Genomic DNA, 20,687 nt, shown 5'->3' on the forward strand with positions numbered 1-20,687 from the left:
CTGATGTCTTTCTATTTATGAGACCGATCACAAGAGGCCCTGCTGATGCTTTTTCTTCATATTCAGGAGACAATCCTTAATTTTTGTGTATCGATTTTAAAATAATGCATATCTAGTTGGCTATTTATGTGACATACAAGCACTTCCATTTTTAAGTGATAAAATATGCTGTAAGATCAAACTCAAAAGTTAATTGGGGAAAAGCACTAATGTGTACTATTTAAAAATAACTGGAAAAAAATGTGCTCATGGTTTCTCAGACAGGCTGTTTAATAAGGATCAAGATGCTAAAAGAAAGTTGTACACTACACCAATGGTAACTCCATTCTGAAATTAATCACTTCAAAGAACTTGGTGTAACCGATTTTGACTCCCCAAGCTAGATCTAATTTTAAACCATGCTAGCTGATGAACCACCTGCCACTTTGTCATGGTGGCTGAGCCCATTCTCCTGAATTGGATGTTCCTCTTCAGGTCCTTATTGGGGTTTTCCTTGTTGCATTTCTTTCCTTTTTTTACATATAATTTCTTTGAAGTACTTCTCCTTTGACTTTTTCTCTTTAAACACTTGATCTTCTTGAGCCTCTTCTTTTAGGTTCCCCTGCCGATCTTTCTGCAATTGAGACCGACAGAAAGTTAGTTTCACTGAGGTACATGACATAAAGCCAGGAACCCAGTTTTAAACAACCCTTTCCCATCACAGGGCTAATCTCAGAGGATTTCTCATAGGCTGGGCCAGCTTCTGACTACAGACAGGTATTCAGGACTAGGGAGTTATGGGAGGAGCGTAATACGTTGGGAAAGACCTGCACTTTGCCCACTGTAACATGAAAACAAGGACGGTTGGGAAGGAGGGAACAGGGAAAGCTTTTGCTCAGATTTAGTTGAGCAGCAACTACCTCATCTGCAAAACGGGGATTAAGACTGCAAGCCCCATGTGGGACATGAACTATGTCCAATTCTATGCTGTTTCTGGAAAAGTCTTCTATCTTATTGGAGGTCTCTACCTGGGCGGCCATGCCCTTTGCTCCATCACTAAATTCCTGACGAGCATCAAGCAACTGAAGTCTCTGCCTCGTTGGGTCACAGAGAGGAGGATACTGTCAGTGGAGAAATGTGGACAATAATGACAATAATAGTAACTGTGTTATCTGGTAAGCACTTTCTATGTGCCAGCCATTGCTCTCAGCGCTTGTGTAGGTAGAAGGTAATCAGGTGGGACACAGTTCCTACCCCACATGGGGTTCAGAGTCTAAGTAGTATGGAAAAAAGGAGTTGAATCCTCATTTTACAGATGAAGAAACTGAGGCACAGGAGTGAAGTGACTTGTCCAAGGTAACACAGCAGACAAGTGGTGGAGCCAGGATTAGAACAGGTCCTCTCACTCTTTCCTCTGGACCATGCTAAAATACTTCACCAGTATCAATAAATGAAGTAGTTACTCTTCAAAAAGAGAACTCCCAGCTAAACAGAAAGGACATATTCTCCAAACAACTCATGGAGATGTAACCAAAATTTATGTTGGTACTTATGATCCTAAAGCTTAATTGAGAAGCCTTGGTCTTCAGTGACTGCAGTAAAATTTTGCCTCACAGTAGTTACTATTCTGGCTACAATGTGTTTGAGCAAAAAGTACAAGTGAGTATTTTTCTCCTCAAAAAAGTGAAGCCGAATTGAAATGACTGTATATTTTAGAGAGAAATTGCCATCTGAATACAGCAGAGTAGATTAATGTATTGCTTTAATAGACTGGCCTTTTGCCGTCAAAGCTTGTTTAAATCCACCTAAGAATGAAGTGATTAAAAATCTTTCTGATCTGCCAAGGGTAAAGGATGGTCACCAGAAAACTGAGTCAAAGGATTTGGGGGCAGTTACTAGGAATATATCAGAAGAAATCGGTGTTTAGCACTCCAAAATCAGATTCCTTTCAGAAGAAATCAACACTAATTCAGTAGAGCAGGAGTCATCTGGTAGTTTACAAATAACAGAACCAACCCAATGTTTAGCATAATTTGGGGGAGGAGAATAGAGTTTAGCGAGGCCCCTCAATAGTGAGATTCTGCAATGTTCTGCTGTGAACTGCATATAAATGTTCATGTTTCAGATCTGCTCTCTTGTTTAATGTGACTTTTTAAATCAGATGTCATGCTACTGGGTAAATTAGATGGTCCTACCTGTTCTTCAGTGATCTTTTCCAACTTGTCATCTATCTGAGGAACATTATTTTGTTGAGAAGGAGCAGAAACTCCCACATCTAAAGGTTCACTCAGTTCCACAGTTAAAGAGTCTTCAACCTTCCCCCACCCCACCGAAATTTGTTTAATATAATTCATAATTCACCCAAAGCGCTTCAGTCCACTTGGTAAATGGACTGGTGCTGCCATCTGAGTAGGACTTTATTGAGCAATTTGCCCAGGCCAAGAACTGGGATAAGACCTGATATGCATTTGTTTATACTTGTGTTTTCTGTCCTTTTCTCTTCCAATTCCTGATGACAACAGCTTGGCTTTCTTGCGCCCCAAGCCATGAGCAGTTGTCAAAGACACACAAGGTGCGGAGGCTAGAGGTAACAGGAGCTGGGGCAATTATTTTGTGTTCCAGTGAAAGAGAAAGTGCAGGGAAAGGGAAGGAGGGAGGGAGAGGAGCCAGAATATAGACCATGCATTTGTGTTGCTTTCATGGGCATTCAGAAATTATTTGAGGAGGCAGTCTGCCAATTTCCAGGCCCTGGGATACAGCCCAGGGTATTGGTATTCCTCATGTTTATATTGAACCCCCCCCACCCCCAAAGAAAAGCTACCATCAACTGCCACAAGAAGCAGCATGGCTTAGTGGATAGAGCACGGGCCTGGGAGTCAGAAGGACTGAGGTTCTAATCCCAGCTCCTCCAAATGTCTGCTGTGTGACTTTGAGCAAGAGAAGCAGCCTGGCTTAGTGGGAAGACCAAAGAAGTCAGAGGTTGTGGGTTCTAATCCCGGCTCTGCCACTTGTCAGCAACTTCTGGGCAAGTCAACTTCTCTGTGCCTCAGTTACCTCCTCTGTAAAATGGAGATTAAGAATATGAGCCCCACCTGGGACAACCTGATAACCTTGTATCTCCCCTAGCACTTAGAACAGTGCTTGGCAAATAGTAAGCGCTTAACAAATACCATCATTATTATTCCTATTATTATTATTCTCTGTGCTTCAGTTACCTCATCTGCAAAATAGAGATTAAGATTGTGAGCCCCATGTAGGACATGGACTGTGTTCAACTTGATTATGTTGTATCTATCTGAGCACTTAGTACAGTGCCTGGCACACTGTAAGCACTTAAATACCACAATCATTGTTATTATTGTTATTATTATTATCATGTCTAATAGGTTTTCAGTCTTCAAAGCAACAAAGAAACTTAGTGAGTCCTCTAAAAGTGATCACAGGAGTATAAAAAGGAATCAGATAGCCAACTAGGTGAAAAAAACCAAAACAAGCCCTAGATAGTTCAGTGGGAAATCAAAAGACTGCCTAGCAGATTCATAAGGCCAGTTTTAAGGATGGTGAAGTGGTCAGTTGTTGAGAGTAGCCAGTCTGAAGAAGTCACCTTTTTCATGACCTCGCCCAACTATCTACCTGCCTCTCTCCCTGTCTGATGGCAGCAAGTTTTTCTTTTTTTAAAATGGTATTTGTTAAGCGCTTACTATATGCCAGGCACTGTATGAAGCATTGGGGTAGATACAAGCTAATCAGGTTGGACAAAGTCCTTGTCCCACTTGGGGCTCACAGTCTTAATCCCCATTTTACAGATGAGGGAACTGAGGCACAGAGAAGTAAAGTGATTTGCCCAAGGTCACAATAGCAGGGCTGGGATTGGAACTCAGGTCCTCTGACTCCCAGGCCCATGCTCTATCCACTAGGCCATGCTACTTCTAAGGAAATTGATGTTTCATAGGCCCAGGATGGGAGCGGGGTGAGGGGAAGGTGTGTGCTTCCAAAGGGGAATTACCTACCACTGCTCTTTAGGATGCCCCCTTCTTAGACTGAGTCTGAGGTTGATGTTGTAACCCAGAACCAAAGATAGATTAGCAGGCAGATAAAAAATGATGCTGTGTCACTGAGGGTTTTATCTGTATAGTTGTCCTTAGGATGCTAGGATCATGAAACTGACAGTGAGCTTTATTCACGTGGGCATGTGAGGCTAAAAAGAGCAACAGAACCAAAACTAGGAATTCTGGGTCAGACTTGTATTCTCAACCAGCACAGTATTCTATCTCTAAAAGTGTCACGAAAGAATCCCTGGAGAAACAGTGCGATAGGATGGAGTTTCAACTCTAGTAAACCATCTAATCCCGGCTCCACCACTTGCCTGCTGTGTGAACTTGGGTAAGTCACTTCACTTCTCTGGTCCACAGTTACCTCATCTGTAAAATGGGGATTGAGATTGTGAGCCCCACGGGGGACAGGAACTGTGTCCAACCCGATTTGCTTGTATCCACCCCAGTGCTTAGTACAGTGCCTGGCACAGAGTAAGTGCTTAGCAAATACCACAATTATGATTATTATTATGGATCGATCGTCCATTTATCTGTTGCTCCTCAAGCCTTCAAACACGCCTAACTTTTTCCTCAATTATGGAATACCCCTCCACGAACTTATTCAAACCCCTTTATAATCTGCCCTTTTGACTGCTTGATCAACAGTTCCTTCCACACTCTGACCTTCTAAAGACTGTCCTTGGTATGTCAACATGTGCTATTTGCCTAGAACTGTTTTCAAATTTTCCCCTGGCTATCACCATTTCCCCTAGTCTCTCCTCTAAAAAAAAGCCAACCCATTCCTGATTACCAAGGACACTAATCCACTACCTGTACATTTCCTTACCCAAGCAGGTAAGGAACAGGGTACAGTGGCACTGAATGGTGCCCTCTGATCTTTGGCTTAAACCTTGAAACTGTGCCCAGTGAACTGCTCTCCATACACCCGATTGGCCAGTTGATCTCTAGGGGTCCCACTTTTCTACCAATAAGCTTTTCTCCAGCCAGAACCTTTTCTCTATTTGTTTCTAAGATCAAAATCAGATAGCTTTATTTCGCAGCATAAACTGTGGTCAGGATTCTCATTTTGAAAACCCGACAGAGGTGTTTTTCCTTCTAGACAGTTGACTGGTATGTGTATAAAACACTGGCAAGAAAATACACTGCATCTTGATTGTAGGCTATTTTCAAAGTTTAATAAATCCTGTCTGTTTCAAAAAAGCATTGGATCTTTTTTCCAAATACCAACGGGCATTCAGTCCTTATCTTTCAATGGTCCAATAGCCTGCAATTTTGAAAATAACCCATTTCTTTTATAGAAAAGTACAAAAGTTCTGAAAAATTCCAACTCCTATTTTTGATGACCTTGGCTGAATAGCTCAGCATGTTCTTAGCAGGACGAAGTCTTATAAACCCAAATTCAGCTGGGATTTACTTTTTTCCATCCCTTGTATAAAATATAACAGATGGTAAGTCTGGACTATAATAATTACTGCCACCACCTTAAGCCTAGAAATAGAAGAATGACTCTCCATCTTGTTCAGGTGGCCTCAAGACCATTAATTTCAAGTACCGGTAAGATCGTGAGTAGATCACTCGATCAATGGTATTTATTGAACGCTTACTGGGTGCGGAACACCGTACTAAGCGCTTGGGAGACTACAATATAAGAGATGTGGTAGACACCTTCCCTGTCCACAGTGAGTTTCCAGTCTAGAAGGCAAGTGGGCAAGGTCCTACCTTTGGTATCCTAGCCAACTGATGCTGCTTTAGACTCTCTGGTTGGTTACTCACTTTCCACCTCTTGTTTTCACCTCTGAAACCCTTTGTTTATGCCCCATATAACTCAGCTGCATTTCATCCAGGCAAACCATCCAGATTGCTTACACTGCTTTGGAATTGATCTTGGAGCATCAGAAATACAAGGGATGTTGTCCACGGAATAACCCCAAATTGATTTAAGCCTGACCAGGGCACTGCTGATCAATTCAGGGCATGCTGACCCATGAGGAGATGCAGATTAGGATTCTCCTGGTAAAGGAGAAAATAGATTTCCTCAAATCTTATCAGGGCTTCTTGTCTCTTAGCGCAGGGGACAGGGCCCATGTTCATAGCTATTGCAGCATTACTGGGGAGGGGGTGGAGGGAAGCAATGTAAGTTTACGCTTAGCAAAGGGACTGCCCAAAATATAGCTTATGGCCTCTATTCCTTCTTATCTCTTCTTTGGGAGGAACGGAACAAAACTAGTGTCTAGTGCTGATTCATTCAACTGTATTTACTGAGTGCTTACTGTGTGTGGAGCACTGTACTGAACGCTTAGGAGAGTACAATACAACAATAAATAGACACATTCCCTGCCCATAACGAGCTCTTTCAGTAGCCTGCCATCTCCTCTGACTCAGTATGCACTTTTTCTAGTTATCTGCACAGCAACTTAACAAGTTGCCCTCCAGAACATCACAAATCATCACTCATCACCGGCATGAATTGAATGCTTACTCTATGCTTAACACTGTCTCAGGTACTTGGGAATATACAAGGAAGATATACATTTGAGGTAGTTCCCACCCACAAGTAGTTCACGGTCAAGAGCGGGGGAAGGTACAAACTCTAAAATAAGCAACAGACTTTAAAGAGAATATATCAGAGTAGCAGTTTGATGCCTCTGAACCTTCTCATCTTTCCTCCCCCAGCCGAAACCTGATTACGGAAAAATCCAGCTTCCAAAATATTTAGGAAAATTCTACTTTTTCACCTCTAGACTGTAAGCTCTTTGTGCGCGGGGAACTTGTCTACCTACTCTGTTATATTGTACTCTACCAAGCACTTAGTACAGTGCTCTGCACACAGTAAGACCTCAATAAATACAATCGATTGATTCACCCACCTCTATAACAGTGGAGGTGGGGCTTGGATGCTATGATGGTGAGAGGGAAGGAAAGAGGAAGGATCAGACCTTGGAGCCAGCATGCATTGTACTCTCCCAAGTGCTTAGTACAGTGCTCAGCACATAGTAAGCACTCAATAACACTTTTGGATTGACTGAACATGCCACTTAGTTGTGTGCCTCATGTGGGACATGGACTGTGTCCTATCTGATTATCTTGTACTTAACCCAGTGCTTATTACAGTGCCTGGTACATAGTAAGCACTTAGCAAATACCATTAAAAAACAAAACCAAAATGGATTAGATTCCCACTCTGCTTTATCTCAGTTGAGAAAGAGAGAAATTGCTTTTAAAAATTGTGTTTGTAATTACTCGAATTTTCCAGTTCAAAGAGAGTTCAACAAGAAATACTTGCCTTGTGTAAACCCACCCTAAACCATTCTTCCATAATTTCCCCAAGCTAAATAACCCCATTTCCTCATCATTCTTATTGTGCAAGTCTCCTCTGAACCCTCTTCACCATCATCATCATACTTACTGAATGTCCACTGGGTGCACGGCACTGTACTAGATGGCTCAACCGGAACCACCTTGGGAACAAAACAATATCAAACAAGAGATAAAGTACTTCAACTTAAAAACCAAAAGGCTATAAGTCAGTGTGTTTATACAGCAATGAAAGCTATTATTTTCAACAAAACTGATTAAATAGCATGAGTGAGGCAATCTTCAAAACACAAATCTACTTCATAACCTTTCCCTCTCAAGCTCTTCAGCTGAATAGTGAAATGAGATAATTATCGCCACACTTACTTCTTAATTATCTCTCCACTGCAAGCAGAATAATTCTTGTCAACATCAAAATTTTTTGATATTCAAACACTTAGTACAGTGCACCCAGTGGGCACTCAATAAATGCTACTATTGCTACTGCTACTTTGAGTTAGAGGAGAAAAAAACTGGTTAGATGCAGAGGTTGTTGGAATAAAGAAGATCATTGTGGCACAAATATGGACCTAGAAATCATCGAGGAGAGCTATTCTTGTGAATTTATCACTAATTCAAAGTGGCTTTGTGTGCCTAGCACAGGATTTCTTTACAAGGTAAACAAAGAATTGCAGTACGATGCACTATGTTGGTAGTGCACATACAAAGACATGGAAATAATAATTGTGGTATTTGTTCAGCGCTTCCCATTGTTATCCATACATCATTTTTACCCCCATTAAATTATCGATTCCTTAAGGGCAGGGAACATGCTGTCTTGCTACTGTTGTACTCTCCCGAGTGCTTAGGAAAGTGTACAGCACTCAGACAGTAGGTCAATAAATAACACTGATTGATTAATTTACATCAGATGTCACCCACCTGGTAACATAAGCTGGAGCACAGCCAAGTTTAGGGGCGGAATTAGCCAAGAAAGAGGGGCTACAACAAATCAATCAATAGTATTTATTGAGTGCTTACTATTTGTAAAGCGCTGTAAGCCCCTGGAAGTGTACAATACGACAGAATTAGCAAGACATGTTCCCTGCCCATAATGAGCTTACAGTCTAGAGAGAGAGAGAGACAGTCAATATAAACAAATAATTTATATGTGATTTAAAGATGTTGTCTGTAACTACAGCGTACAGTCTAGAGAGGGAGACAGACAATATAAATAAATAATTTATAATATGTGATTTAAAGATGTGTCTGTAAGTACTGTGGGAAAAGTTGAAAGATATCCCAGAGCCAGAGGGGAAGTGAATTCTTGTCAGATTTAGAACAAGGGCTTGGGAATCAGAGGTTGTGGGTTCTAATCCTGCCTCTGCCACTTATCAGCTGTGTGACTTTGAGCAAGTCACTTAACTTCTCTGTGCCTCAGTTATTTTATCTATAAAATGTGGATTAAGACTGTGAGCCCCATGTGGGACAACCTGATTACCTTGTAACTACCCCAGCGCTTAGAACAGTGCTTGGCGCATAGTAAGTACTTAAATACCATCATCATCATCAAGAGAGGAAGGACTTGTATCCATACTAGTGCTTAATACAGTGCCTGGCTCATAGTAAGTGCTTAATGACTACCACAATTTTGTTAATATTACTATCATTATTAAGAAAGCTAAATTTCTGTAGGGTGAGTGTGTCCATAGAAGAGCTACTAAGGGAAATATAGTAATGATAATCATAATAATAGTACTACTTGTTAGGCACTTACTATGTGGAAAGCACTGTACTCAATGCTGGGGTAGATAAAAGTTAATTAGGTTGGACACAGTCCCTGTCCCACATGTACCTACAGTCTAAGTAGGAGTGAGTAGGATTTTATACCCACTTTGCAGATGAAGGAACTGAGGCACAGGAAAGTGAAGTGACTTGACCAAGGTCACATAGCAGACTCATGTCAGAGCCAGCATTTAACCCAGGTCCGCTGAGTCCCAGGCCGATGCTCTTTCTACTAGACCACGCTACTTCTTACAGGGGTGTTTCAGGAAGGGGTGAGAATCCTTGGCTTTAAGTTAGGAACAAGCAGGAGACCAGGACTAGACAGTTATTCCTTGATCTAGTTTAGTAATTGTAAATGATGCTGGTGAACCTTAATCCACATAGAGTAATCTGGGAGCAGAACCTGCTAATTCAGAAAGACTCGCTATCACACAGAAGTACACAAAGACACACACAAACACACAAATACATGAGAGGTAAGGAGGTCAGAAACAGTAGAGATATACCCTTGACTCACCATAGTTCCTGCCACAGAGCCAGGTGCAACCATTCTCTGGAGCTAGCAAAGGCAGAATACAGTGGCTGTGACTTCAGTGTTTGTTCACTTGTTGATGTAATTAATTTCCCCCCCTCTGCTGCTGCTTCTGCTCCACACCATCATGACTCACCCCAGCCAGCAAGACCAGAGAATGCAGTGTGTGACAGTCTGATGGAGGGGGGCAGGTTTGGTCCCTTCTTTTTTTTTAAATGGTAATTTTTAAGCATTTACTATCATACTTATGAGAAGCAGTGTAGTCTAGAGGATAGAGCATGGGCCCGGGAGTCAGAAGGACCTTGGTTCTAATCTCATCTCTGCCACATGTCTTCTGGGTGACCAGAAGGATGACTTCACTTCTCTGTGCCTCAGTTCCCTCATCTGTAAAATGGGGATTAAGACTGTGAGCCCCATGTGGGACAGGGACTGTGTCCAACCTGATTAGCTTGAATCTACCCCAACACTTAGTACAGTGCCAGGCACATAAAAGCACTTAACAAATACCATTAAAAAATACAATCAATCAATAAATAGCATTTATTGAGCGCTTACTATGTGCAGACCACAGTCCTAAATAATAATAATAATAATAATAATAATAATAATAATAATAATAATAATAACGGTATTTGTTAAGTGCTTACTATATGTAAAGCAATGTTCTAAGTGCTGGGGGATACAAGGTGATCAGGTTGTCCCACGTGGGGCTCACAGTCTTAATCCCCATTTTACAGATGAGGGAACTGAAGCACAGAGAAGTTAAGTGATTTGCCCAAAGCCACACAGCTGACAAGTGGTGGAGCCAGGATTTGAACCCATGACCTCTGACTCGAAACCCCATACCCTTTCCACTGAGCCACACCGCTTGTGAGGGTACAACAGAGTTGGCAGACATGTTCCCTGCCCACGATAAATTTAGAGTCTAGAGATGAGATTACTCTTTGCCAGACACTGTTCTAAGTGCTGGGGTAGATCCCAGCTAATCAGGTTGGACACAGTCCCTGTCCCATATGGGGCTCACAGTCTTAATCCCCATTTTACAGATGAAGTAACTGAGGCCCAGGGACGTGAAGTAAATTGCCCAAGGTCACACAGAAGACAAGTGGCAGATCTGGGAAGAGAAACTAGGTCCTCTGACTCCCAGGCTTGGGCACTTTCCCTTAGACCACACTGGCTCTCTATCTACTACATACAGAGTTTCTGTCTGGCAGTCCAATGTGACAGCAGATATACTAAGAATGGCTTGGAAAGTGTGGTAAAGCCTCTATCTGCTCGAAAATCCTGAGAGCATGTAGACAAGCTCTAGACTGTGAGCTAGCTGTGGGCAGGGATTGTCTCTATTGCTGCATTGTAATCAATCAATCAATCAATCATATTTATTGAGCGCTTACTGTGTGCAGAGTACTTTACTAAGCGCTTGGGAAGTACAAGTTGGCAACATATAGAGACGGTCCCTACTCAACAGTGGGTTCACAGTCTAGAAGGGGGAGACAGAGAACAAAACAAAACATATTAACAAAATAAAATAAATAGAATAGATATGTACAAGTAAAATAAATACATAAGTAGAGTAATAAATACGTACAAACATATATACATATATACAGGTGCTGTGGGGAAGGGAAGGAGGTAAGGCGGGGGGGTGGAGAGGGGGAGGCGGGGAAGAGGAAGGAGGGGGCAGAGTCTGGGAAGGCCTCCTGGAGGAGGTGAGCTTTCAGTAGGGCCTTGAAGGGAGGAAAAGAGCTACTTTCCCAAGTGCTTAGTACAGGGCTCTGCACACAGTAAGTGCTCAATAAATACGATTGAATGAATGAATGAATATATGATTGTATGAATGAATGAATGAATGAATGAATGAACAAGCTACTGTGCAGTCCACTAGACCAAAAGGTCTTCCCTAGGGATAGCTACCACTTTAGCCACCTACAGGAATAGTCCATAAATGTCCATGGGATGGAGAGGACTCCATTTCAGCCCATCAGCCCTTATGTACATATCGGAAATTTTCTTATTTTTATTAATGTCTGTCTCCCCCTCTAGACTGTAAGCTTGTTGTGGGCAGGGAACGTGTCTACCAGCTCTGATGTACTGTACTCTCCCAAGTACTTAGTACAGTGCCCTGCACACAAGAAGCGTTCAATAAATACAACTGATTGATTGATTCGGCCTAATTACTGATTAAGCTCCACTGTCAGCAGTGGAGAAATTATGTGTGGCCATTACCAACCACTTCCATTTCCTCACTTGTACAACAAGGAAAGTTTTCTCTTTTTCTACTCACCCGAGAAGGCTGTTTTGAGGATTAATCATATGCAAAATACTGTCTCTCATGGATACACTAGATATTATTCTATTGATAGTGTCTCTTTAAATTTTCTAAATACAAGCCCCTATTCAAGTATAATATGGTGATCATTCTTTTTCTTAAGACTCATATAATTTCTTTTGGCTGGATTTCTGACTGTCTATAACATTCATTTTGTCAGATCTATTTGGGTTTTTATTTATTTTTCTAGTGTATTTGTTTGGTTTTCTTCCTAACACAATCTAATCTCTATTATAGGGTTAGCTCCATTTTGCTTGCTCTTACTGAATTGTCATTTTTCATGCTCCAAGTTTCTGTTTGCTTTTTTTCGTCTAGTTTTCCCGACTTTTAAATCTATGATTGGTTCAGCTGGACGTTTGCCTGTAGTTTTGTTTTTCTTAGTATTCTTCCTGTAATGAAAGCTGGATCTGGTGGAAGGAAAACAGCATTTTTAACCGCAGATAGACAGACTTGCTATTTTTTGTTTTAATTACAAAGAATTCCACAATGAATTCCACAATGAATATGCTGAAAATTAGTAAATTCTTTCATCGCTAGCAGAATGTGATGTATCCGAGACCACGTTAGAGCAAAAGATTCAAAATGCTGAAAACTAATAGGATGAAGTACAAGACAAGGGACCCATCATCAATAAAAGAATGGCTGCATCATGTTCTTCTTTTGACAGTTTTCTCCCAGCCAGCAGATAAGTAGCTGCCAGAACAGTGAGAAATGAGTCACTGAACCATCTCTAATTTTTATTTGCAATTTACCACCCAGTCTACCACTGAGAAGATGTATTGGGGTCTTGTTGCCTGACATTAGCTTTGTCATGTTTGCACTGGCCTTAATTGGAGGTTCACTAGTTCCCTGCCTGCTACTTTATTACCACAAGGTGAGGTGAGTCAAGGTGTTTCTATATAAAGAGGGTCACGACTATGCATGGGTGTGTGTTAGGTAGCATATTTATTCAAATATAATACTGTAACATTTGGAGATGTCTTTCCAATAATCATCTTCTCTGTCTTGGTGTTGAGGTTATTTCAAACAGCACATACAGATTTTTAAAAATGGGCCTTGAAATCCAGTTTGGAGTGGCAATAACTCATTTGGAGAGACAGAATGTACATGGGAGATTTTTCAGAATTGTAGACAAACTTGAATTGGTCTATTTAACAGGGACTATGTTCACAATGTGTCCTACATTTTTTAAAAATGATACCTGTTAAGCACTTGCTATGAGTCAGGTACTATACTAAGCACCAGGGTAGTTACAAGATAATCAGGTTGGACACAGTCCCTGTTCCACATGGAGCTCACAGCCTAAGTAGGAGGAGGAGGATTTAAACCCCCATTTTACAGATGAGGTAACTGAGGAGCAAAGAAGTGAAGTGACTTGCCCAAGTTCACAAAGCAGACAAGAGGCACAGTGGGATTAGAACCCAGGTCCTCTGACTCCCAGGCCCATTCTCTTGCTTCCCTACATTTCTGCACTCATCGTGGTCTCAATGTGTAACAGCCAATAGGAGTTCATCTATGCTGTGTCATTTTAAGCCCAATTTTTAAGTGTTTGACCACCACCACCAACGTAATCACCAAAAAAAATCAATCAGTGATATTTGAGCACTTACTATGTGCAGACCACTGTACTAAGCGCTTGTCAGAGAACAACAGATTAGGAAGGAACAATCTCTTCCCGCAGAGAATTTACAATCTAGCAGAATTATAACAAATCTAAAACTAGAGGAAGCTCAAAAACTCCTTTATAGTTGAGAGCAAAAATGAAAAAGAAGTGAGGGAAAGAGCAGCGAAAAGGGAGAGAACTTAGAACCCCCATGTTCCCCCTTTAGGATCATTAAAGGATGTGGTGGGAATGGGCAGACGCAGTGGCTGAAAATCCAGTGGCTGTAGTGGTGGAGCTACTATGTTCGTGCAGCTTTGCCCTTCTGCATAGTTATTCATTCAATTATATATTTAAATGCTTTATATTTAGGTTGTGTCTTGCGGATACTGCATATTCTAGATTTCAATCAATTGATGGCATTGATTGAGCCCTTATAGTGTGAAGAGCACTGTACAAAGCACTTGGGAAAACACACACAAAAAACCAGTTGGTAGACATGATCCCTGTCCACAAGGAGCTTACAGTCTAGAGGGGGAGACAGACATGAAAATAAGTTACAGACAGGAGAAATGGAAGAGTAGAATGCTGTGGGGGTGGGAATTGTACTTTCCAAGCACTTAGGACAGTGCTCCGCACACAGTAAGCGCTCAAAAAATACGACTGAATGAATGAATGAATGATATCAAACTGCTTAAGGGATACACACCCGACTGAATAGGTAATGCAGAGGGAAGGGTGAACGGGGTGACAACTGCACACCTATTAAGGTGGGATGGGAGAAAAGAGGAGGAAAAGAGAGGGGAAAGAGTGATGTAAACTCCTCGTGGGCAGGGTACATGTTTACCAACTCTACTACCAACATATACTCTCCCAAGTGCTCAGTACAATGCTCTGCACACATTTAGCACTTAATAAATACGACTGATTGATTGATACCATGTCACCACCATTCTCTGCTCCTGGCTGCCGTTGAAGCCTCTGGAGAAGCAGTGTGGTGCCTAGTGGATACAGCCTGGGACCGGAAGTCAGAAGGACCTAGTTTCTAATCCCAGCTCTGCCACTTGTCTGTTGTGTGACCTTGGGCAAGTCACTTCACTTCTCTGGGCCTCAGTTGTCTCATCTGGAAAATGTAATCCATTATAGTGCTGGAACTCATACACAGGCACTTGAGGAAGCTTCCCTACGTAAAGGTTGGGACAGGTTCAATCTATTCTGATAGTCTTTAGGATAGAATTAAATCACTTAGGGTGAAAATCAGGATGCCCTACTGAACAGATCAAATAAAGGATGCATGAAGACCAAGTTTCTTCACACACGGATAAAGACAGTTTGGGAAAAAGCATGCACTTCTGAATGCATTCATTCCCTTCACCCCAAAGGTTGAAGCAAGTATTTGAAATGGATGTACTGAATGTGACAACAAAGAATAATGTACTTTCTACTGTGAAAAATACATACAGAATCAAGGGAACTGGGAATGCAGAGTAAAATTTAAATTATTAAAATACATCAAGTTGGGGGAAGTGGAATTACAGTCAGGGTGGCTGGGATGTAGTTAGTCAGTGTAGAGTTTAACAGCATAATGCTAATTTTTTTTACATAAATCTGGGTTTAGATGTTACTCCTGAAGTTGATTTTCTCTGTGTGCAACTGTAACCGCAAAGAACAAGGCACAAGTGGCAGTTCCCACTGTCACTGTTTGTGTGTCTCTCTTACTCACAGCCTATTGACTTCATTTCTCAGGCAGAACCAGCTTCCTTTCCAGAAGCCAGTCTCTTTCGATATTACACAACATGGTACCTCAGAACACTCTTCCTTGTGTCCCTGATGTAAGTCTTGAATCCGATAATTTCATGATTCTAACAACCTGTCCACTTCATTCAGTAATGCTCTCTTTCACTTGGTATGTAGAAACTGCTTGGGCAGAACATGTCATATACATTTATTTAGAGACACCTGAATCTATTATATCTGTGTTTATCATCGATATGTCAGAGGGGGTTATAAAAGCTAGTAGTTCAATTATTTATTATGATGTTGAATATAAAAGAACCCACCCATTTCATAAGTAGAGAAAGAATTCTCAGGGAATCAGTGGGTTGGCTCAACTCTACAGTTACATGGAGATGGATAATTATTCCATTTTGAGGTCTACGTTCACCAGGAAAGCTAGGGATTGGATGACACTTGAAAAAAAAATCCATCCACCCGAAGCCAGCATTAGAGTCATATGTTAAAATCAAGTTACTGAAAGTACCCCTGAAATCCACCTGCATTTCTCTCCTACTCGGAAGACGAAAAATCAAGAAGAGACTCCTTACCACTGGCCTTCAAGCACTCAATCACCTTGCCCCTTCCTACCTTACCTCTCTGATTTCCTACTAAAACCCAGCCCAGGCCCGTGCACTATCCACTAGGCCATGATAAATGCTCAGTTCCCCGGCCATGGGGCAGTGCTGTCTCCTGACAGAAACTTGAGCATGGCTGGAGTTTTCCATAGGGGTGGCAGTGAGAGCGGTGGGGAGGAGGCAGTGGCAGTGGTGAGGGAGGGCATAGAGCTTAAATTAAGGTTACATTGGTAGAGAAGCAGAAGAGAAGCAGCGTGGCTCAGTGGAAAGAGCCCGGGCTTTGGAGTCAGAGGTCATGGGTTCAAATCCCGGCTCCGCCAATTGTCAGCTGTGTGACTTTGGGCAAGTCACAACTTCTCTGTGCCTCAGTTACCTCATCTGTAAAATGGGGATTAAGACTGTGAGCCCCACGTGGGACAACCTGATCACCTTGTAACCTCTCCAGCGCTTAGAACAGTGCTTTGCACATAGTAAGCGCTTAATAAATGCCATCATTAGAGTTAATCTGTGTGCTGTTCAGACAACTGTATCTAAAGGGAGAGTTTCCTCCTCAGCCATCGGCTAGGTTGGGAAGAATTTAGATCACTCTTTCAAGCTGAAAAGGACAGTGCCAAGCACTGTTCTAAGTGCTGGAATCTTATACAGTGTTGCCTAGCAGTGTCAGTCTGAGGTACAAAACTGCATTGCCCTCACCCGGAACTTATTTCAAGCAATAAAGTTACATTCAGAATCACTTGTTTCCTTAAAAACACTAAGCACTTGCACCAGCATCTGCACAGTCTTGGGTTATCGAGCTCTTCGATTCCAATAATTATTTCCTAATTAGTATGTGATTCCTGTCAGCAAAGCCGAGAATCTGAAGTATGACATGAATCAGAATATTGTGCCAAGCCTTTCTGTGCATCATGTTGTCCCTTTTAATGGCTATATTAACTAATATTCACTTAAGAAAAACAACTCCCAACTAACCAGAATCCAGTCCTTTCTGTGACAGTTTAGTTTCCTAAAACATCTGCATTTTTCTGGATAAATGACCGAGAAAGCAACAATTTCATAATGATGATAAACCATTGTCAATTTACTACATCAGCATCCATCAAATGAATTGATTAAATCTACATGCTCATTTGGTATAATAGAAATAAAATCGCTGCAATAAAACATTGTCACCAGATTAATGACTTCTGCTCGGAAAATGAAAGTCTTGCCTTTGGCTTGGTATTTTACGAAGCAGTAGGAGACCATTATCCTGTGACAACACCCTATTTCATTGACATCTCAAATGCAGTCTCACCATCCTTTATATTTGTGTTCAGGCTGGAGCAAAAGGATGAAGAGAGGTCGAATACCAGCAAAAAAGCAGTCAGTGCTGTACCCTAATTCACATTATCACTTCGCAAGTTGCAGGCCTAAAGATCTCTTGGCAAGCATTTCCTCTCCTATCCCTATTTCCTCAGACCAAAGCTCTTCACGTACCCTTTGAAGCACTTCACCTGTTGGATACCCTTGCTTCAACTAGGCTTTTACAGAAATAAAACTGATAATACAATGATCGTTAAATTGTTAATATTCCAAAGGTGAAAAGAAAAATCTAACTTCAAGTTGACCTAACAGCTAGTCAACTGGTATCCTCCTGGTCACTTTAAAGTAGATCTAAAAAATCCCTTCCTTTAATTTTAGAAGCACAGCCTTAAGCCACGGTCATCGCTATACCAACACAATGTGAAATATGGGTGCAGATTATTGTGGGAAGAAGAAGGTTTCTATTAAAATTCTTCTGGGGCACTTATGTTCACAGTCTGTACATTCAGCAAAATAAGTTTCCATTACTAATTTTCAAGATGTTGATACTAAAAAGATCTTTTTGTTGTTTTATTGAGCTTTGAAGGTGCTAAAGTACACTTTACTGCTTGGAGCATAGTGCTGTTATTTATTGTTAGTTGACTTGTTCATTGTAAGACCTCTGATGTAATTACATTTTAGCTGGCTAATGAAATGCTGTGCAGAGTTTACTTATGCATTGTTATGGAAGCTGTAGAAATACTTTAATTAGGTGTAGAGCAGGAGATGGAGGCATTGATTTTTTTCCCTCTGGAATGCTTTATGATTTGGGTACCACAAAGGGAAGAGAAAATGGGTTCAACATTTTTTTAATGCTATTTGTTAAGCGCTTTCTATTTGCCAGGCACTGTACTAAGCGCTGGGGTAGATACGAGGTAATCAGGTTGGACCCAATCCAGGTCCAACACAGGGCTCACAGTTTAATCGTGAGAAGCAGAGTGGCATAGTGGATATAGCATGGGACCTGGGAGTCAGAGGACCCGGGTTCTAATGCCGGCTCTGCCACCTATCTGCTGTGTGATCTTGAGGAAGTCACTTAACTTCTCTGGGCCTCAGTTACCTCCAATGTAAAATGGGGATTAAGATTGTGAGCCCCATGTAGGACATGGACTGTGTCCAACCTGATTAACTTGGATCGACCCCAGTGCCTAGCACAGTTCCTGGCACATAGTAAGCACTTGATAAATACAATTATTATCAACCTCCATTTGACAGACGAGGTAACTGAGGCACAAAGAAGTGAAGTGATTTGCCCAAGGCCACCCAGGAGATGAGTGGTAGAGCCAGGACTAGAACCCAAGTCTTTCTGACCCCCATGTCTATGCTCTCTCTGTTGGGCTACGCTGCTTCTCAATCTCCTCGGGGTTTGTATGTGATAATTTATATTAAGATTAGATTGATGGAGAAGTTAGTGAGACTCTGCTTAGGCACAAGGGAGGAAGGTGGGACAGAAGGAGGGAGGGAGGAAAGAGTTATCTCCAGTTATTTGATCTGAATATCTTCTCTAATCATGTTGAACAATTTGTGTTTCTTGTCCATGACAAGAAGCATTTTCAAAACTTACTATCATGAGAAACTGCTAATCCTCTAGTGATCTAAATCCTCTGTTGTCCTTGTGATTAAGTGGTCCATTCTGAAATTAGGCACACTTTATTTTTAAATGATTCACTTGAAATTCACAATCCATGTTTCAGAACAGCTTAGTCAAAGACTGGCATGTTATTTTCTAGGGACCGGATTAGAAAAGCATTTTCCAAATTTCATGTCTTTGACTCAGTAGAAGGAGAACAAGGAAGAGCTGACTAAATTCTCCATTCCTTTCTTCTTGCTAAGGCCTTACACTGAGTATCCTAGGTAGGTGACTGTGCACTTTAAACCAAAAGCAACATCTCATATGATTTTCTACTTGGTCTTGTCCTTTTAATTCTCGAAGATAGTACAGACTGACTTTACAGTTTTGAGAAGCAGCATGACCAAGTGGATAGAGCATAGGCCTGGGAGTCAGAAAGACTTGGTTTCTAATCCCGACTCCTCCACTTGTCTGCTGTGTGACCTTGACCAAGTCACTTGATTCTCTGAGCTTCAGTTACATCATCTGGAAAATGGGGAGGAAAACTGTGAGCCCCATGTGGGACATGGACTGAATCCGACCTGATGAGCTTGTACCTACTCTAGCACTTAGTACAGTGCCTGGCACATAGTCAGCGCTTCTTACAAATACCATTTTAAAAAATGGCTTTGAGGAGAGAAAACAGAAACACAGAGACTTCACATTTAAAGTCCCCCATTTTGGTATCCCTAAGGGAAGGGAGACTACACAGCCTGTCCCATAGGGGTGGCTTCTGGAAGTTCTCTTCTCTCCCTCTCTCAGGCCAGGGTAGGGAGGATTAACCTTCATGGTTTGCTCCTCTCCTCCTGGGTTAAATGGAAAAACAGCTTGGCCTTCCATGCTCTTCTCTAAATCCAAGGAGTGGCAGACATTCTGGGCACTGCCCTCTATATTTGAGTGGGGAAAAAGCCCTGGAAATAAATCCTCAAAGACTTATCGAAGGCACATCTCCTCCCATAGGTTTTTCCGTGACTAAGCCCTCATTTCCCCTTCTCCCTCACCCTTCTGCATCATCCTTGCACTTGGATCTGCACCCTTTCTTCACCGCCCACCCCCCCCCCCGTCTCACAGCACTTGTGCACATATCCATAATTAATTTATTTATTATTAATGTCTGTCTCCCACTCTAGATTTTATGCTCTTTGTGGGCAGGGAACGTGCCTACCAACTCTGTTGTACTGTACTCTTCCAAGTGCTTAATAATAATAATAATAATAATGGTATTTGTTAAGCACTTACTATGTGCCAAGCACTGTCCTAAGCGCTGGGGTAGATACAAGGTAAGCAGGTTGTCCCACGTGGCTCACAGTCTTAAACCCCATTTCACGGATGAGGTAACTGAGGCACAGAAAAGTTAAGTGGCTTGCCCAAGGTCACACAGCAGACAAGTGGTGGAGGAGGGATTAGAACCCACATCCTCTGCCTCCTAAGCCCCTGCTCTTTCCACTAAGCCACGTTGCTTCTCATGCTTAGTACAGTGCTCTGCACACAGCAAGCGCTCAATAAATACCACTGAACTCATTCAATCGTATTTATTGAGCGCTTACTGTGTGCAGAGCACTGTACTAAGCACTGAATGATTGATTGATAATAATTACTTCTGATGAGCTAGGTAGGAATAAGGAACAATAAGATCATCTGGGGAAGAAGAAACCCTAAAGTATTTCCCTAGGTAGGTGTGCTGTGTGAGGAGTCACTGTGGGCTTTCAGAAAACCTCTTGCTTCTCCAAACTGCTCTTTAAGATTTCTAATTGGTGCCAAAGGAAAATTACCTGTGGAAATTAAATAATTGATTTTTTCCTACCTGTGTAT

General features: G+C 41.7%; 1 protein-coding gene across 1 annotated transcript in view; it reads right to left on the reverse strand.

Moving 5' to 3' along the window:
* Positions 1-256: 256 nt before the first annotated feature.
* Positions 257-20,687, reverse strand: part of TMEM232 (transmembrane protein 232) — a 99,136-nt gene continuing 78,705 nt past the window's right edge. The window contains 3 exon segments of the mRNA XM_038770446.1: positions 257-526; positions 528-613; positions 7,441-7,492. Of these exon segments, the coding sequence (XP_038626374.1) occupies positions 343-526; positions 528-613; positions 7,441-7,492 (322 nt within the window). The 3' untranslated portion in view covers positions 257-342.

Source organism: Tachyglossus aculeatus, chromosome X3 (assembly GCF_015852505.1).
Source record: "Tachyglossus aculeatus isolate mTacAcu1 chromosome X3, mTacAcu1.pri, whole genome shotgun sequence".
In the NCBI taxonomy this organism is placed as follows: domain Eukaryota; kingdom Metazoa; phylum Chordata; class Mammalia; order Monotremata; family Tachyglossidae; genus Tachyglossus; species Tachyglossus aculeatus.